This window comes from Lithobates pipiens, unplaced genomic scaffold (genome assembly GCF_037356315.1).
Source record: "Lithobates pipiens isolate NorthernLeopardFrog02 unplaced genomic scaffold, aLitPip1_a1.2 Scaffold_30, whole genome shotgun sequence".
Taxonomy (NCBI): Eukaryota; Metazoa; Chordata; class Amphibia; order Anura; family Ranidae; genus Lithobates; species Lithobates pipiens.
In genome coordinates, this window is record NW_027507791.1 from 53000880 (window position 1) to 53017802 (window position 16923).

The 16923-nt window shown below is 46.4% G+C and overlaps 1 protein-coding gene across 1 annotated transcript; it reads right to left on the bottom strand.

Annotated features, from left to right (window-relative positions):
* Positions 1-6396: 6396 nt before the first annotated feature.
* MCL1 (MCL1 apoptosis regulator, BCL2 family member) lies at positions 6397-16154 on the bottom strand. Its single transcript, XM_077464225.1, has 3 exons — positions 15647-16154; positions 7451-7698; positions 6397-6785 (listed from the first exon to the last, which is right to left on the bottom strand). Exons 1-3 carry the CDS (start codon positions 16056-16058, stop codon positions 6669-6671), a joined length of 777 nt encoding a protein of 258 aa, XP_077320351.1. The 5' UTR covers positions 16059-16154; the 3' UTR covers positions 6397-6668.
* Between the last annotated feature and the right edge of the window lie 769 nt (positions 16155-16923).

The following is a 16923-nucleotide window of genomic DNA, read 5'->3' on the forward strand; positions in this document are numbered from 1 at the left end:
CACCGCCCCAGCTCTTTGCAATATCATGCTTCAAGGCTACAGCAACCTTCATACAACTTAAAAAGGTTTATGAGCCAGGCAGCAGGAAAAGGGTGTTCATGTAACCTGAGAAAGAGCCAGCTGCAGAAGGCCTTTGAAGTGGAGGCACACTTGATACAAAAAGCAAATACGTTCAAAGAGATCCGATAGAAAAGCTTTGATACTCCTATGAATCTTTCGATCTGAAGGGGGGAAAGGCAAAAGTGCACCTGTCTAGTACACACAAAAGTGGCAGCTATTCTGAATGCTCAGTGATCAACTCAACATATTATGCAGGGTTGTGATGTTTGGCTTTATTAGCAGAATGGCATAGCTAAGCCCTCGTCATACATAGGACTCAGTGGTGGGCTAAAAATTTCTAATAAGTATTTCAGCTTCAAACAGCATTACTCAATCAACTGTGGACAGGCTAAAGTACTAATCGAAAAATGGAGAAGTCCTACAGCCTGTAGAGCTTTTGAGTGCAGTGTACCGGTTTCTGGAGACTATGCCCCTAGCCACAGGTCTGTACAGACTTACAATTATGAGGCTAGGGGTCTCCAAACTTTCTAAAGTTGGTCCTTGAGATTTTAAGCTGGCCATAGATGGTTCAATTCTCAGTTGGTTCAGCAGGGACTGGCTGAGATTTGAAACATGTATAGGGAGGCTGAATGTATCGAAGTTGATTGACCAACTTGAGTACATGCAATTATCGCTAGCGGCTGTTCCAGTCAGTGTTCTTCTGGCGGTCCCCTTCCCCACCGCTGGGGGGAACACAATGGCCCGGCAGGAGGGATTCCCCTGTCAACACTGTCTGATGGTTGCAGGAAAGAAATTCGCTCAGTCTATGGCCAGCCTTAGAGGGACCAGACTGTGGTCGATGGGAGTAGAAAAAGTCCTGCTGTTAGTGGGAGTAAACAAATGTCCTATTCTTGGTATTAGCAAAATAGTGTCCCATTTTTGGTGTCAGAGGAATAAATATTTCCCCATCTTTGGTGCCAGTGGGAGAAATATCGTTGGTATCAGCAGGAGGAATGGTGCCCCATCATTGGTTTCAGTGGGAGGAATTATGTCCCATTGTCAGTGGGAGGAACAGTCCCCCAAGGTCAGATAAAGGCAAGGAAAGGGCCACAGATTGGAGTCCAGTGAGCTAGAGGAAGAGTCTCCAGAAAGCTGTGCATTGCATCAATGAAACTGGGTATGATGACATCACAGCCCTTGTACTACTTCAAGATCTACAGGCCCCTCCGTTTCAGTGCTTGATGATACTTGTAGCCTTCCATTCAAAGAGTCACTAGAACGGTGCAGCTGTGAGAGCAGAGCCACAGCCAGCCTAGTCAAAAAGAATATGTCAGGTAAGCTCTAAAGTGCATACTTATAGATTAGGGCAAGTGCTCAACTTTACCCAGCAGACGTCAGTGCCACCAACAATCAAGTAACAATTGCTAGGGACACAATTTTCCGTGACGTTGCTTGCACCATTTTATCAAGCTTGTTAGGCCCCTTTCACACTGGGGCGGTGCGGGCGTCGGCGGTAGAGCGCTGCTATTTTTAACGGGACTTTACCATCATTTTAGCGGCGGTATGTGGCCGCTAGAGGGGCGGTTTTAACCCCCGCTAGCAGCCAAAAAGGGTTATAACCGCCGCAAAGTGCCGCTGCAGTATAGCCACGCTGCCCCATTGATTTCATTGAATACACCGCTCCTAAGATGCGGCTAGCAGGACTTTTTTCACAGTCCTGCTAGCGCACCGCACCAGTATGACACTGGAGTGAAAGGGGCCGGTTTTTACAGTCGCTATTTTTAGCGCTGTTGCGCCTGAAATCCACCTCGGTGTGAAAGGGGCCTTAGTCTGAATTCAAACGCGCCTGAAAAATGAGAATACCAGTTGGCCAAAGCAGGTGGATGCCAACTAACTTTTTCCCCTTCGGTAGGCTAAAGGAGGCCCACTGTTGTGAGCCAAACACAAGACTTTGCCAAAAAAAAACATATTATTATTAACTAGTTAGGCTGTATGGCCTGAAGGCACACTGATGTTTGCTATAAAGAAGCGACTGGCAAGGACCAAGAATATTTTTACCCCAATTCAAGTCAGGCACACAAAAAAAAAATCCCAGAGAGGTATAGTGTGTGTTTTGTATTAAGGTCTTGTGACTCACAAAAAGCAGATCTATCCAAACCAAGAGCTCCAGAGAATATTTACTGTGTAAACATTCAACTTATCTGTTTAGTAAGCACTGCCAGTACACACCTTGTCTTTCTGAGAACTAGAACTGCTTGAGAGTTTACAAGCCAAGTAGGGCCAGTTTGCAATGGCATTCTGACTGATCCATCTTCATATTCAAGATAAACCGGTAATCTGGATGCCATCGGCAAGAGCGCCCTGTGCCCTATTTTAATTGATAGTCTGAACTTTCAGGGACTGATGTGATGTCTAAAAGTCCCAAACATACCAGGTCTTATAACAGAAGTTATAATTATATGGGCAATGTATGTGGACACCCCCTACAAACAATTGAGTTCAGGTATTTCCAGTAAAGATTGGTGTTAATGCTACAGCATACAAAGACTTGTGTATTTCCAACCTTGTGGCAGTGGTTGGGAAGAAGCCTCTTTTCTGTTCCATGACTATGCTTCTATACACAAAGCCAGTTCCATAAAGACAATGTTTGAGGAATTTGGTGTGATGGAATTAGAATGGTCTGCAGACCGCTGACCTCAACCTTACAAACACCTTCATGATAAAATGAAAAACCAGATGCAAGCCAGATCTTCTTGTCCAACATCATTACCTTTTTCCTGAATGGGCACAAGATCCTGCAGAACATTCCGAAAAGCTTATGGAAGAATCGACCTCGAAGGCCAATATTCACTAGCAGACCATCAATCATTGTCCAAAGCTTTTATTGGAGAAAGATCACATCACCAAGTATAACATTTTAGAGCCACGATGGACCCATTCCTCTGAGATGTGATGACATGCTTGACGATGGGGTCATATGCAGTTCCAAAATGTTGCACTTTGTCCTTTGTGATATGATCATTCTTCCAAAAAAAAAAAAAAAAAAGGGGGCTTTTAGGCAACATTTGACAATCTGAGGTGTGCTGGCAGATATAGGCATCGACCTGCGTGTTTCTAGCTGGTAGTTGCTGCAGCACCTGCTAAGGATGAGCCCATTTCCAGGAACACGTGCGATGGGACTACTGGCAACTCCACATTAATTCCCATGGTTTTGAATTGAGCATAAAACCTTAGGTTTGCTGGTTAGGCCTTCACAAATACTTGGCTATAGTGCAGGACACTGTTATACCAAAATGGAGTATAAATGGGTCAGGTAACAGCTAAGGCAGAAGATCATCAGCAGACTGTGGCTCTTCTATGTGGGTCCAAAGCTTTATTCAGCAATCACATTGTTACAGCAAGAGCAACAGTTCAGAGCCTCACAGGAACCCTTCTGGCATGTGACAGTTAATGGTTGAGTCACATTTTCCTCTTCTCCAGCTCTGCCATAGTTCCTAGGTCAGCTGTTATTTGAGTTGGGGGTGTTTCCACTACTACTGTTACACCTTCCATAATAGAGGAGAAATGAGCGTCAAAAGTGAGATTTCCTTTGTAACGGCTGTTGCAGAACTGGCAAAGCAAGTTTAAAGAGCTCTTCAGAAGCATTCTTGTAATGAAGATACCATGGTGTGTTAACGCTTCAGCATCTGATAGACATTGAACGATTACTCTACCCTCATGGCATGTGCACAATCTCGAAAGGAAATTGGAACGTTTCCAAAGAAATATGTGGCTTCTTGAAAGGGTATAGGCTCACCTGGCCTGCAGCTCGCAATGCTTGGTGCAGAAGTAACCAAAAGGCATGGACAGTGCTAAGTGTATGCCTCTACAATGACTTTCAGCAAGCTTTTATTTACAAAATGTCCCTAGTAAGCTTCATTAGTAGCCAGGGATCTGCAAGAATTTGTTTCAGTACATTTTTGTAGAAGTGCGACTACATAATTTTACGCCATTTTTTTTAACCACAACCCATTTGGCTGAATATCAGCCCACACTGAACTACTGTGCTCTACTGAGAAGAATTCAGATAAATCAAAAAAATTAATCAGACCAGCACCTTGTGAAATTAGGTACAGTGCACACACACAGCTTTCACACTGACCACTTCTCTGAAAGAATTACCGGATACCCCCCCTTGCAGACATATCTAACTTATTGGAGTAGGTTAGAAATGGAAGCACTTGACTAAATGTTATACAATCACCTACTCTGGTAATAAACCGAGCACGTTATCAAGTTTCTGCTTTTCTTGGAATCCAAATAAAAGGTTCAATAAGGATGTAAAAAGGTTAAACAAATGGATAAGGGAACATTTTACTCTTCCTGGTTTTGCAATATATTCAGGAGAAAAATAGTCAGAACTGTGAGAAACTAAAACCTATAGGCAAAACCTAAGGCTATCCATATATTACACACAGGGCTGAATGAGAACTCATCCGATGCCACCTTTCATGCCAACAGATGCTTTAAATCAGTGAATGGCTTGGCATTGGACAGCTTTTTTTTTTATCAAAGAGAAATTCCCAAAACATGGCCTGTTGGGGGTACTTGAGGACAGAGTTCAGAACCACAGTTCTTTTGGAAAAGGATTCCTTTAGTGCAGCCTGATCCAATTGTGCACGTATAAAAGATCCCTAATGTGTGGAAAACAGAGACCAACCCCCCCCCCGCTAGTGAAGTGGTGGCACTTATTGGGCTGAAGGTGTTCAGCACCAAAGCCAAGTAGCTGCATGAAGCAAATGCCATAGGGAGCCTAATTTGTATAAATGCTTCCAAGACTTTCCAGTTAATCCAGAGGAAGAAATGGGCAAGAATCAACTATCCTGGAGCAGCAGGTCAATGGTCCCATGGCACCCTGGCATGGGCCTTCTGGGCTTGTCAAGGGTGCAGTGCTGCATGCCATATTTTTGCACAGCATCATACATTCCCCAGGTGCAGACAGCCTAGCCGAAGTGAGGGCCAAAGAACTCATGCAAATGGGGAAAAAGGACTGAGGACTTGTGAACGGAGGGACACTGAGCACTCTATGGAAGAGGGGGACTGAAGAGGATTCCGATTTCTAACAGAGGAAAGGCTTCTGGTGTGACGGAGGGACCCCATTTTAGACTGCAGTGCCTTAAGACTTTGTATACTTTTAAAAGCGTGCAAGAAAGGAAAAAAATAAATTAAAAAAAAAGTTGGGTAACTGACCTAGAAGTATTCTACAACCAGCACCACGTACTTGGGTATAGATGACCAGTTCTCTTAGGTCATTTACCCCAACAGAAGTCCACTATTTATGAAATACAAGTATAGCAATTTGTATTATTGCTATCCAATTGGCTTTTTTTTAGTCATAAGTCAGGAACCCACTCACTCTAATAACGCAAGGATACAAAATATAACCAAAATAGGGATTTTATTCAACGTAAACAAAAAAAAAAAAAAAAAAAAAAAACACCTGTTAGCACCACATATAGATACCTATGGTTTCAAAAGATTAACTACTGGTACTCCTTGACGGCAAGTCAAGAAACTAAACCAATCAACCCTTTACAGGTTAACATAACCCAAGTTTAGGGAGAACAAAAAAAAAAATAAAAAAATAAAAAAAAAAAAAAAGACTTGGGAATTTCAAGGCAAGATACATTTTTCTTTCCTTAAAAACATTCAACATGAAACAAGATACAAGCCCAAGAAACTCATGGGAATTTGGTGATTGAAAAATGTTAGCTTTGCATTCGAAGATCAAGTGAGAAGGTCTTTGAGAAGATCTGTCACCTAAAAAAAAGGAGCCATTGGAAGCAGTTTTTCCAGCAAATGTAGCTCACTAATCCACTAAAGTTAATCGAAGTGGAATTTTTAGTGACCAGTGTATTTATATATATATATATATATATATATATATATATAAAAAGGAGGAATCATAGCATATAAATAACATCAGTTTTAGACTAATACAATTTCAGGACTATTCAATAGATGAGTCTTTAACATGCAGAGAAAAAAAAAAAAGGCTTCCTAGATTAAGTCCGAATTTGTCCCTCATGTTGGAGGGGAAAAAAAAATAAAAAATTCTAATAAGTGGGGAGAAAAAAAAAAATATCCAACTGCCATTCTGTAGGGTATGTGGTCACAAACAAAATTCACAATGGTAAGATGTATTGTACACCAGCTAGATGGCACCGCTATACATATTTACAGACATATACATTTTACTTACAGGCGCAGAGTTACCACTTATAGTCTCAATTCCCTTGGTGCCATTGGATGGCTTTCATTTGGGCACCAAAGGAGTTGAAAGATGTGTACCTTTAAATTTTCAACAAAAGTTCACACTTTTTGCGAAAATATATTAATTTATTTGTAGAAAAAAAAAATAGACTTTAAACAATGACAAGATGGCTTGTGTCAAGAATATTCTTTTATAAAAATAAATTCTCCTCCACTGGTCGAAGGAATAGCCCAAGCTTGCATCTGGACTCTGGCAAATGGTGGGTGGCAGACAGAGCAATAAATATCTCTTCTTTCTTACGGTCTCATAGAAGCCACGAGCGAAGACTGTTGGTAATTGTAAGTATCAGTTAAAAACTAAGTCGTCAGACATGAGTTCACCGTATCATGTATGCCAGGCTTGCTCCGAGACCTGCTACTCCTGCAAAGGCCATCAACACAGTCCTCAGTCCACTTTCATAGTCCTCAACATGGAAGAATTCCACACAACCCTCCTGTAAGGCAGAAAGAACGTTAAGTCTCCTGTTAATTCACCAACAGCTCATTCAAATAGTAAAAACGAGAGTAACATTTATAGATTAGACATTTAAAGTGATAAAAGGTTTGTCTCTACCCTATCTTGAGTGGCACTAAAAAAAAGGAGAATAACTCGGCTAAAAGCAAAAAACTACACCACTATACTAGTGACAGCCATAGTAGCAATGGGTAAAACATTTGCATTGGGCTGTATTGCCATCTGTGTCCAATTAGGGATATTTGTCTGCATTTCCAGTCGACAAAAGAGAAAGCGAGGGAAATCTTGGGATTAGACATCTGTATTTTCTCAATCACTTTCCTTGGCCAGAAAAGCCAGACCGATATGCCTAGCTATTCCAAGCCTGGGTCTCAACGTTATGAAGCTACAGGTTAAAGTAAAAAAGGCACTGGAGGGAGAGGTCACCAGTGCAACCTCTTTACACAGACATCAGATCCTTCAGGATGAAAGATTCTTGTAGGCTGTGGATATGGGGGGACACTCAAAAGGCCATCTTTTAATTACATCCTAAAAAGGTCTGGCACACATCTCCAAGATGTGCCATCTTTCCATGGTCTGTTATCCTGGAAATTCCCATTCTCCAAAAGATCCAACAAGAGTCCAGCAATAGCACAAGATGCTTACCCAACCATTGTGTTGTACAATCCATTCTCGCTTTTGGGTCATAAGATAATCTGCAAAGTCGTCTGCAAGTTGGCGAATGCAGTGCTCCAGCTTTATGCCCTTCAGATGTTTGGCCACAAAAGCACCAAAGCTTATCACGGTAACAATCCGACCCCAGTTCGTAATCCCATCGTTGAAGACCATAGAAGGAACTCCGGAGAGTTTTTGAATGTCGTTTTCTTCTTGTATAGACAACCTTTGCAACATTCCTAGGAAAGAGAGAGAAGACTACTAAGTATCCAAGTAAATATCCAGAAAAAACATTTCCAGTGATAGCTTCAGCAAAGCCAGGCATAACACATGATCAGAATTTATTCAGCCTAAAGTTAATCTGTTCTGTGAGTGTCAAATGTCCACCACCTAGAGCCAAAGCCATTTCAAGATGCAAACTTTAACAATGGCTGATGGGAGGAATGCTGAAGGGAAGATGTTAAGAAACCAGTCAAGGGTTCTCTTAATATAAATTTTAAGAGAACTTTTATTTCTATTAAAAAAAAAAAAAAAGTTCCCCTTTAAAAGAAAAGCAATTCTACAGCTGATGCACATAGCAACTTTGGTAGGTTCCTCATTGCTGTCAAAATATGAAATTTGATTGGCTGATTTTAGACAGCGATTTCATTTTAGCTTCAGTTACCATAAATCAGCCCACAGCTATTCCCATTCACCACTAAAACAGAAACTTCTGCAATGACAAAAGCAGAAGGAACCTGGAGCAACAGTAGCTTTTTGCAAACATCAGCTCAGTTCAAAGTGCAATAATGGAATGCAGACTCCCAAAGAAACCCATTCAGGCAAATGTATTGCTTTAATAAAAATAAGGCCACTGTCAAAAAAAAATAATAAAAATATATAAATTAATTATATATATATAAAATCTGTGAGGACTGATGGACAGGCACATGGATACAAATAAGGACCAATTCACTAAAATGCAGGACTGCTTTTACTGCACTTAACCTTGCAACAATTCTGATCACACTGTTCTATCTACAAACACTCAAGTGTTGAACATTTTGTAAACAATGGACTTTCAATACCTAAAAGCCTCTATTTAGATGTTTTTTTTAACTAGTGTTTTTATGTCAACCTCCAACTGGTTCTATAGTGCACTCCAATAGACAACTTAAAGAGCGCCCCTACCCAACAGACAACTCAGAAGACGGTCACAATTCTTGAGAGGCTGCAAAGAAATAGGAACCTCAGAAGGAACCCTAGTAGAGGAATCTATGGGGTTCACCTGACAGGTGGTGAATTGATCTACACCAACATCTACATTGGCCACTAATATTAGGAAAAGAACTGGCCAAGTTCCAGAAGCAAGATAGCCAATGCTCCTTAAAGTTACAGCTGGTACCCAACTTAAGGTTCTCAAGGCATGTCAATGGAACTGGTTCTTCCAAACACCCCCCACCCTCAAAAAACAGCTTACTCTGGGCTGCCCTGAACTCTTAATTTGTCCACTTGTGTGTGGAGGACAACATGTTACACTCTGGTTTATATTCTTCATTCACAATTTCCAATTTAGAAAATTCTTGCCTGTGGTGTCAAATAAGTTAGTTATGGCAAATGACTTAAAGCGGAGGTCCACCCTAAAGTGGACCTTCCGCTCATTGGAATCCTCCCCCCCTCCGGCGCCACAATTGGCACCTTTCAGGGGGGAGGGGGGTGCAGGTACCTGTACAGTACAGGTATCTGCACACCCACTTCCTGGATAGCTCTCTGCGGAAAGGAGCGTAGATTACGCCCTTTTCCAAAAGTCCCCTGCTGCCTGCTGGGAAACACACAGATCCCAGAGGCAGCGGGTCCATCCTTATTGCGCAGCGCGACTTGCGCATGCGCAGTAGGGAACCGGGAAATGAAGCCGAAAGGCTCCATTTTCTGATTCCCATACCCAAGATGGCGGCGGCAGCACCCGAGAGATCGGCTTCGGGTGCCGACATCGCGGGCGCGCTGGACAGGTAAGTGTCACTATTTTAAAAGTTAGCAGCTGCAGTATTTGTAGCTGCTGGCTTTAAAAAAAAAAAAAAAAAAAAAAAAAAAAACGCGGACTCCCGCTTTAATCTTAGATTGAAAATGTTCTACAGTTTAGGGATCACTCAAATGGAGGGGGGACTCCAAACTTACTAAACAAAAAGGGGCCAAGTCTACCATCCTTCAGACTGGTGGGGGGGGGGCAGCTGCAGTGTAGCCATTGACAGTAGAAAATGTCCTGACATCCCCAGAACTAGGCCACAGTTTGAAGATTAAGCAGAGGAGCTGAAACATAGTTCAAGGCCTCCAATCTATCTATATCTATACACACACACACACACACTTTTAAAAAGGTGACAACCCTGGGTAAGTTGGTGACTTGGTCCCAAATGAAAACAATGATTAAACAAAATCCAGAGTGGAGTCAACAGAATAGGTTGCAGTTGCTGCTAGTTACTGGCCTTTACAAAATACAAGATCTATGGACCTGGCAACTCAATGTTTTACCAAACCTCGGTGCCACAAAAACCTTTGACAGATGGAGGAAGTGTTGAAGATTAAAGAAAAAAAAATATGTTTTTTAGTTCATTGCTCAATGTTGCAAAACAGGATGTATGAAAACACAACCTAAATACCAAACTGGGTTTCATTTTACTCTCTTGCCTTGCTAGAGTTGTCTGGAAAAACACCAGATTATCAATGGAAACCAGGGAGGGGGGAGGAAACCCTGTGCTGGAATAATGCATTATTCAAAGGGGACGGCCATAAATTATAGAAGAATTTAAACAGGATGCAGCTTGCAAGCCAGCAGGGGTTACTGCAGTTTAAAATTCTTTGGTCTAGGCAACATGCCTCAAAAAAATAAATAAAAAAAAAGCACCAAGTATAAAAAGATTGGACAGGGATGCCAAAAAAGATAAAAAAAATAAAAAATAAACACAAACACACATCTTAGAACATAAGGGCATACTGTACTCGGTGGAAATTTCCAGTGGACCTGGAACCGGTCTTATCTGATAACACGATTGCAACAATAAAAAAAGCCGCCTACACAGTCAAAAGTATGACTGCAACTAGAAGGGGCAAAGAGCTGCCAAACAGGCATTTATGGGCAAAGCTGGTCACATTTTTGACCTGTCAAAACAGCTGTGCCCACCTCGGCCCATCCAAATGGTCAGATCACAGGCTGCAGATTTTAGCTGACCTGACATGGTAAAATCTGTGCAGCTTTATAACACAAACTATAATAATCACAAAAAAAAAAAAAAAAAAAAAAAAAAAAAAAAAAAAAAAAAAATGTAATCCAGCGCAATAAAAGGAAGACTTTATTAATAAAAATGAAGGCGGATATGAGCTCTACATGAATAATTGCTAATCCAGCAAAACTGGCTCCTCAACTTGTGAGCACCGAACAAACAACAGCCACACATCCAGCAGGAAGAAGAAGATCGGTATGTGAGGTGGAGTCTCAGCATTGCTGTGTGCTTGCTGTACACCACGTATACACAAAGCTGCATCCAGCTGGATGTGGAGGGATCAGAGCCAGTGAGTGTGCGCACGGAGAGCGCGGCTCAGGCCCACCACATGCAAATACACACCAAGAGAAGCACAAAGAGCGCTATGCAAATCCACCATCAACTCCAACACAAAATAAACGTACAACATGAACAGCCGGCAACACCGGGCCACATTTCTGCACACATGTCTAGTTGTGCGATTTCTCCCCCCTCTTTCCTGCAGAACAAAATTATTCAAAACTGTTTAAAATAAAAAAGTCCAATAACTATCTTAAATGATAAAAATAAAATAAAAGCACCCCCCCCCCCCCCTTTTCTTATATACCTTATACAAATAGAAGTCTGCAGTATTTATGTAAAGTTAAAGCAGCTCTCTAAATATTTTTCTCTCCTCTTAGGCAGTGTATTTCTTCCCCTTTCTTCAGACTACCTAAAAACATTGCAGAAAATTATTTTCTCCTGAAAAATTATAATTTTTTTTATTTTATTTTTTTAATAGATGAAAAATTAAACCATCCAGGGAAAAAATAAAAATGAATAAATGGCTCTAAATAAAGCCTCTTTTTGTAAAGAAAAAAAAATTCTCTACTCTTTAATTTTTGGATATTGTGTGATTTTTGCTTTTAAATTTAGACATTGCAAAAAAATATAAGTTTCAATATTTAAGGATATTAATCTCTAAAAAATATATATATTTTTTTTATAAATATCCCCAAATTAAAGCTTTATTTTTTAACCCTGCTTGGATAATCTCTGTACAGAGGTCAGTGGCAGGCCCCCCCTCCCTCTATGATGGGCATCAGTGGCAGTAGGTGGTCCCCCCCTCCCTCTATGATGGGCATCAGTGGCAGTAGGTGCCCCCCCTCCCTCTATGATGGGCATCAGTGGCAGTAGGTGCCCCCCCCTCCCTCTATGATGGGCATCAGTGGCAGTAGGTGCCCCCCCCCCTCCCTCTATGATGGGCATCAGTGGCAGTAGGTGCCCCCCCCCCTCCCTCTATGATGGGCATCAGTGGCAGTAGGTGCCCCCCCCCTCCCTCTATGATGGGCATCAGTGGCAGTAGGTGCCCCCCCCTCCCTCTATGATGGGCATCAGTGGCAGTAGGTGCCCCCCCCTCCCTCTATGATGGGCATCAGTGGCAGTAGGTCCCCCCCCCCTCCCTCTATGATGGGCATCAGTGGCAGTAGGTCCCCCCCCCTCCCTCTATGATGGGCATCAGTGGCAGTAGGTGCCCCCCCCCTCCCTCTATGATGGGCATCAGTGGCAGTAGGTCCCCCCCCCCCTCCCTCTATGATGGGCATCAGTGGCAGTAGGTGCCCCCCCCCCTCCCTCTATGATGGGCATCAGTGGCAGTAGGTGGTCCCCCCATCCCTCTATGTAGAGCATCAGTGGCAGTAGGTGGTCTCCCCCCAATCCCTCTATGTAGCGCATCAGTGGCAGTAGGTGGTCCCCCCCTCCCTCTATGATGGGCATCAGTGGCAGTAGGTGGTCTTCCCCCTCCCTCTATGATGGGCATCAGTGGCAGTAGGTGGTCTCCCCCCCTCCCTCTATGATGGGCATCAGTGGCAGTAGGTGGTCTCCCCCCCTCCCTCTATGATGGGCATCAGTGGCAGTAGGTGGTCTCCCCCCCTCCCTCTATGATGGGCATCAGTGGCAGTAGGTGGTCTCCCCCCCTCCCTCTATGATGGGCATCAGTGGCAGTAGGTCCCCCCCCCCTCCCTCTATGATGGGCATCAGTGGCAGTAGGTGCCCCCCCCCCTCCCTCTATGATGGGCATCAGTGGCAGTAGGTGGTCCCCCCATCCCTCTATGTAGAGCATCAGTGGCAGTAGGTGGTCTCCCCCCAATCCCTCTATGTAGCGCATCAGTGGCAGTAGGTGGTCCCCCCCTCCCTCTATGATGGGCATCAGTGGCAGTAGGTGGTCTTCCCCCTCCCTCTATGATGGGCATCAGTGGCAGTAGGTGGTCTCCCCCCCTCCCTCTATGATGGGCATCAGTGGCAGTAGGTGGTCTCCCCCCCTCCCTCTATGATGGGCATCAGTGGCAGTAGGTGGTCTCCCCCCCTCCCTCTATGATGGGCATCAGTGGCAGTAGGTGGTCTCCCCCCCTCCCTCTATGATGGGCATCAGTGGCAGTAGGTCCCCCCCCCCCTCCCTCTATGATGGGCATCAGTGGCAGTAGGTGCCCCCCCCCCTCCCTCTATGATGGGCATCAGTGGCAGTAGGTGGTCCCCCCATCCCTCTATGTAGAGCATCAGTGGCAGTAGGTGGTCTCCCCCCAATCCCTCTATGTAGCGCATCAGTGGCAGTAGGTGGTCCCCCCCTCCCTCTATGATGGGCATCAGTGGCAGTAGGTGGTCTTCCCCCTCCCTCTATGATGGGCATCAGTGGCAGTAGGTGGTCTCCCCCCCTCCCTCTATGATGGGCATCAGTGGCAGTAGGTGGTCTCCCCCCCTCCCTCTATGATGGGCATCAGTGGCAGTAGGTGCCCCCCCCCCTCCCTCTATGATGGGCATCAGTGGCAGTAGGTGCCCCCCCCCCTCCCTCTATGATGGGCATCAGTGGCAGTAGGTGCCCCCCCCTCCCTCTATGATGGGCATCAGTGGCAGTAGGTGCCCCCCCCTCCCTCTATGATGGGCATCAGTGGCAGTAGGTGCCCCCCCCTCCCTCTATGATGGGCATCAGTGGCAGTAGGTCCCCCCCCCCTCCCTCTATGATGGGCATCAGTGGCAGTAGGTCCCCCCCCCTCCCTCTATGATGGGCATCAGTGGCAGTAGGTGCCCCCCCCCTCCCTCTATGATGGGCATCAGTGGCAGTAGGTCCCCCCCCCCCTCCCTCTATGATGGGCATCAGTGGCAGTAGGTGCCCCCCCCCCTCCCTCTATGATGGGCATCAGTGGCAGTAGGTGGTCCCCCCATCCCTCTATGTAGAGCATCAGTGGCAGTAGGTGGTCTCCCCCCAATCCCTCTATGTAGCGCATCAGTGGCAGTAGGTGGTCCCCCCCTCCCTCTATGATGGGCATCAGTGGCAGTAGGTGGTCTTCCCCCTCCCTCTATGATGGGCATCAGTGGCAGTAGGTGGTCTCCCCCCCTCCCTCTATGATGGGCATCAGTGGCAGTAGGTGGTCTCCCCCCCTCCCTCTATGATGGGCATCAGTGGCAGTAGGTGGTCTCCCCCCCTCCCTCTATGATGGGCATCAGTGGCAGTAGGTGGTCTCCCCCCCTCCCTCTATGATGGGCATCAGTGGCAGTAGGTCCCCCCCCCCCTCCCTCTATGATGGGCATCAGTGGCAGTAGGTGCCCCCCCCCCTCCCTCTATGATGGGCATCAGTGGCAGTAGGTGGTCCCCCCATCCCTCTATGTAGAGCATCAGTGGCAGTAGGTGGTCTCCCCCCAATCCCTCTATGTAGCGCATCAGTGGCAGTAGGTGGTCCCCCCCTCCCTCTATGATGGGCATCAGTGGCAGTAGGTGGTCTTCCCCCTCCCTCTATGATGGGCATCAGTGGCAGTAGGTGGTCTCCCCCCCTCCCTCTATGATGGGCATCAGTGGCAGTAGGTGGTCTCCCCCCCTCCCTCTATGATGGGCATCAGTGGCAGTAGGTGGTCTCCCCCCCTCCCTCTATGATGGGCATCAGTGGCAGTAGGTGGTCTCCCCCCCTCCCTCTATGATGGGCATCAGTGGCAGTAGGTGGTCTCCCCCCCTCCCTCTATGATGGGCATCAGTGGCAGTAGGTGGTCTCCCCCCCTCCCTCTATGATGGGCATCAGTGGCAGTAGGTGGTCTCCCCCCCTCCCTCTATGATGGGCATCAGTGGCAGTAGGTGGTCTCCCCCCCCTCCCTCTATGATGGGCATCAGTGGCAGTAGGTGGTCTCCCCCCCTCCCTCTATGATGGGCATCAGTGGCAGTAGGTGGTCTCCCCCCCTCCCTCTATGATGGGCATCAGTGGCAGTAGGTGGTCTCCCCCCCTCCCTCTATGATGGGCATCAGTGGCAGTAGGTGGTCTCCCCCCTCCCTCTATGATGGGCATCAGTGGCAGTAGGTGGTCCCCCCCTCCCTCTATGATGGGCATCAGTGGCAGTAGGTGGTCCCCCCTCCCTCTATGATGGGCATCAGTGGCAGTAGGTGGTCTCCCCCATCCCTCTATGATGGGCATCAGTGGCAGTAGGTGGTCTCCCCCCCTCCCTCTATGATGGGCATCAGTGGCAGTAGGTGGTCTCCCCCATCCCTATATGTAGAGCATCAGTGGCAGTAGGTGGTCTCCCCCATCCCTCTATGATGGGCATCAGTGGCAGTAGGTGGTCTCCCCCATCCCTCTATGATGGGCATCAGTGGCAGTAGGTGGTCTCCCCCATCCCTCTATGATGGGCATCAGTGGCAGTAGGTGGTCTCCCCCATCCCTCTATGATGGGCATCAGTGGCAGTAGGTGGTCTCCCCCATCCCTCTATGAAGGGCGTCAGTGGCAGTAGGTGCCCCCCCCTCTACGATGGGCATCAGTGGTGGTAGGTGGTCCCCCTTCCTCTCTATGGAGGATATCAGTGGTGGTACGTGGCCCATCTATATGGAAGTTAGTTGTGAAAAAAAAAATTATATGTAGTCGGTCCCGGTAGGTGGTCCCCCTCTCTATGGAGGTCGGTCCCGGTAGGTGGTCCCCCTCTCTATGGCGGACTCACCTTGGAAGGCCACCTTGTGTTTGTCGATGATCTCGGCGCTGACCCTGCGCAGGGTGGTGTGGGCCTTGGTATTGCTCTCAGCCCCTTTGCTCCCCCCGTCCTCCTCCCTGAAGAGGGTGTAGAGGAGTTGCCGGGTCTCCATGGTGAGGGTGTCCGGGGGCCCCTCGGTGGGGGTGAGTGGAGGGGAGGTGGATCCCCGGGAATCAGACTGCACTTCCATATCCTCGTCTTCGTCCAGCTCGCCCTGGGAGTTGGGTAAGGAGCCGTCCCCGTTGTAGTCTATGGGCCTCCTCCAGTTGTCCTTGTCTAAGGCGACCACCGGGGTGTCCTTGGAGGGGAGCAACCCCCCTCCTCCGTACAGCAGGTGACACTGGATGATTCTGCCATTTCTAAACCGAGTCGGGTTCATCATATTTTTTTTTTTAGCAAAGGAAATGTACAATTACTGCGCGTTAAGTTCCCTCGTCTTTCGGTAGTATGGCCTGAATGAACGCCCAGCTCTTGAAGAGAAGGGTTTTAGGGCGCGACGTCACTGACGTAAACGTGCCGTAACTCCGCCCGCGGAAGAGTCTAGTAAAATCCAATGTGCCCGCCCACTTCCGCCCTTACCTAATATAGGGTTCCTCTCAGACGTGTCGTAATGGCGCCCTGTAGATTTTCCCATAGAGTTCTGTGATGTCCAGTCCAAAGGAAAACCTGTCAGTGACATCATGAGAAACAAATAGTGAAAGCACACACGATGCCATCATATATTACCATAAACAAATAAAGAACTGTTGTTAGGGAGTCCCCTCACACATTTCCAATTATTGGGGCTCATTCACACCACGTCCATTCAGTTGCGTTAGTTACCCAACCGTGTTGACCTTAGGGTTGCCACCTCATCCCTTTAAACCCCAACACGTATGAAGTACAGGGGTTCTGTGGCTCATTAGGTGGTAATTAAAATCATGTGGTGCCTTATCTGCAATAAATTAGCCTCAGAACCTGTGTAATTCATACGTGTTCGGGTTTAAAGGAATGAGGTGGCAACCCTATTTGACGTGCACAGGTTGGAAATGGAACATGTGACACCTAGCCCCCATGCACGCTCCAGTGTGACCGTTTTCAAATAACTTGAAGATTTCTTTGCTTTTTTTTGGGGGGGGGGGGGCTTATTCACATATGAGGTGAATGAGCCCTAAAATTTCTACCCCCCCCCAAATTGCTACATCCTTTAGCTGCAGAGGCAGGGGGTGTACACATGGCCACCCTCAGCATGACATACACCCCCTGAT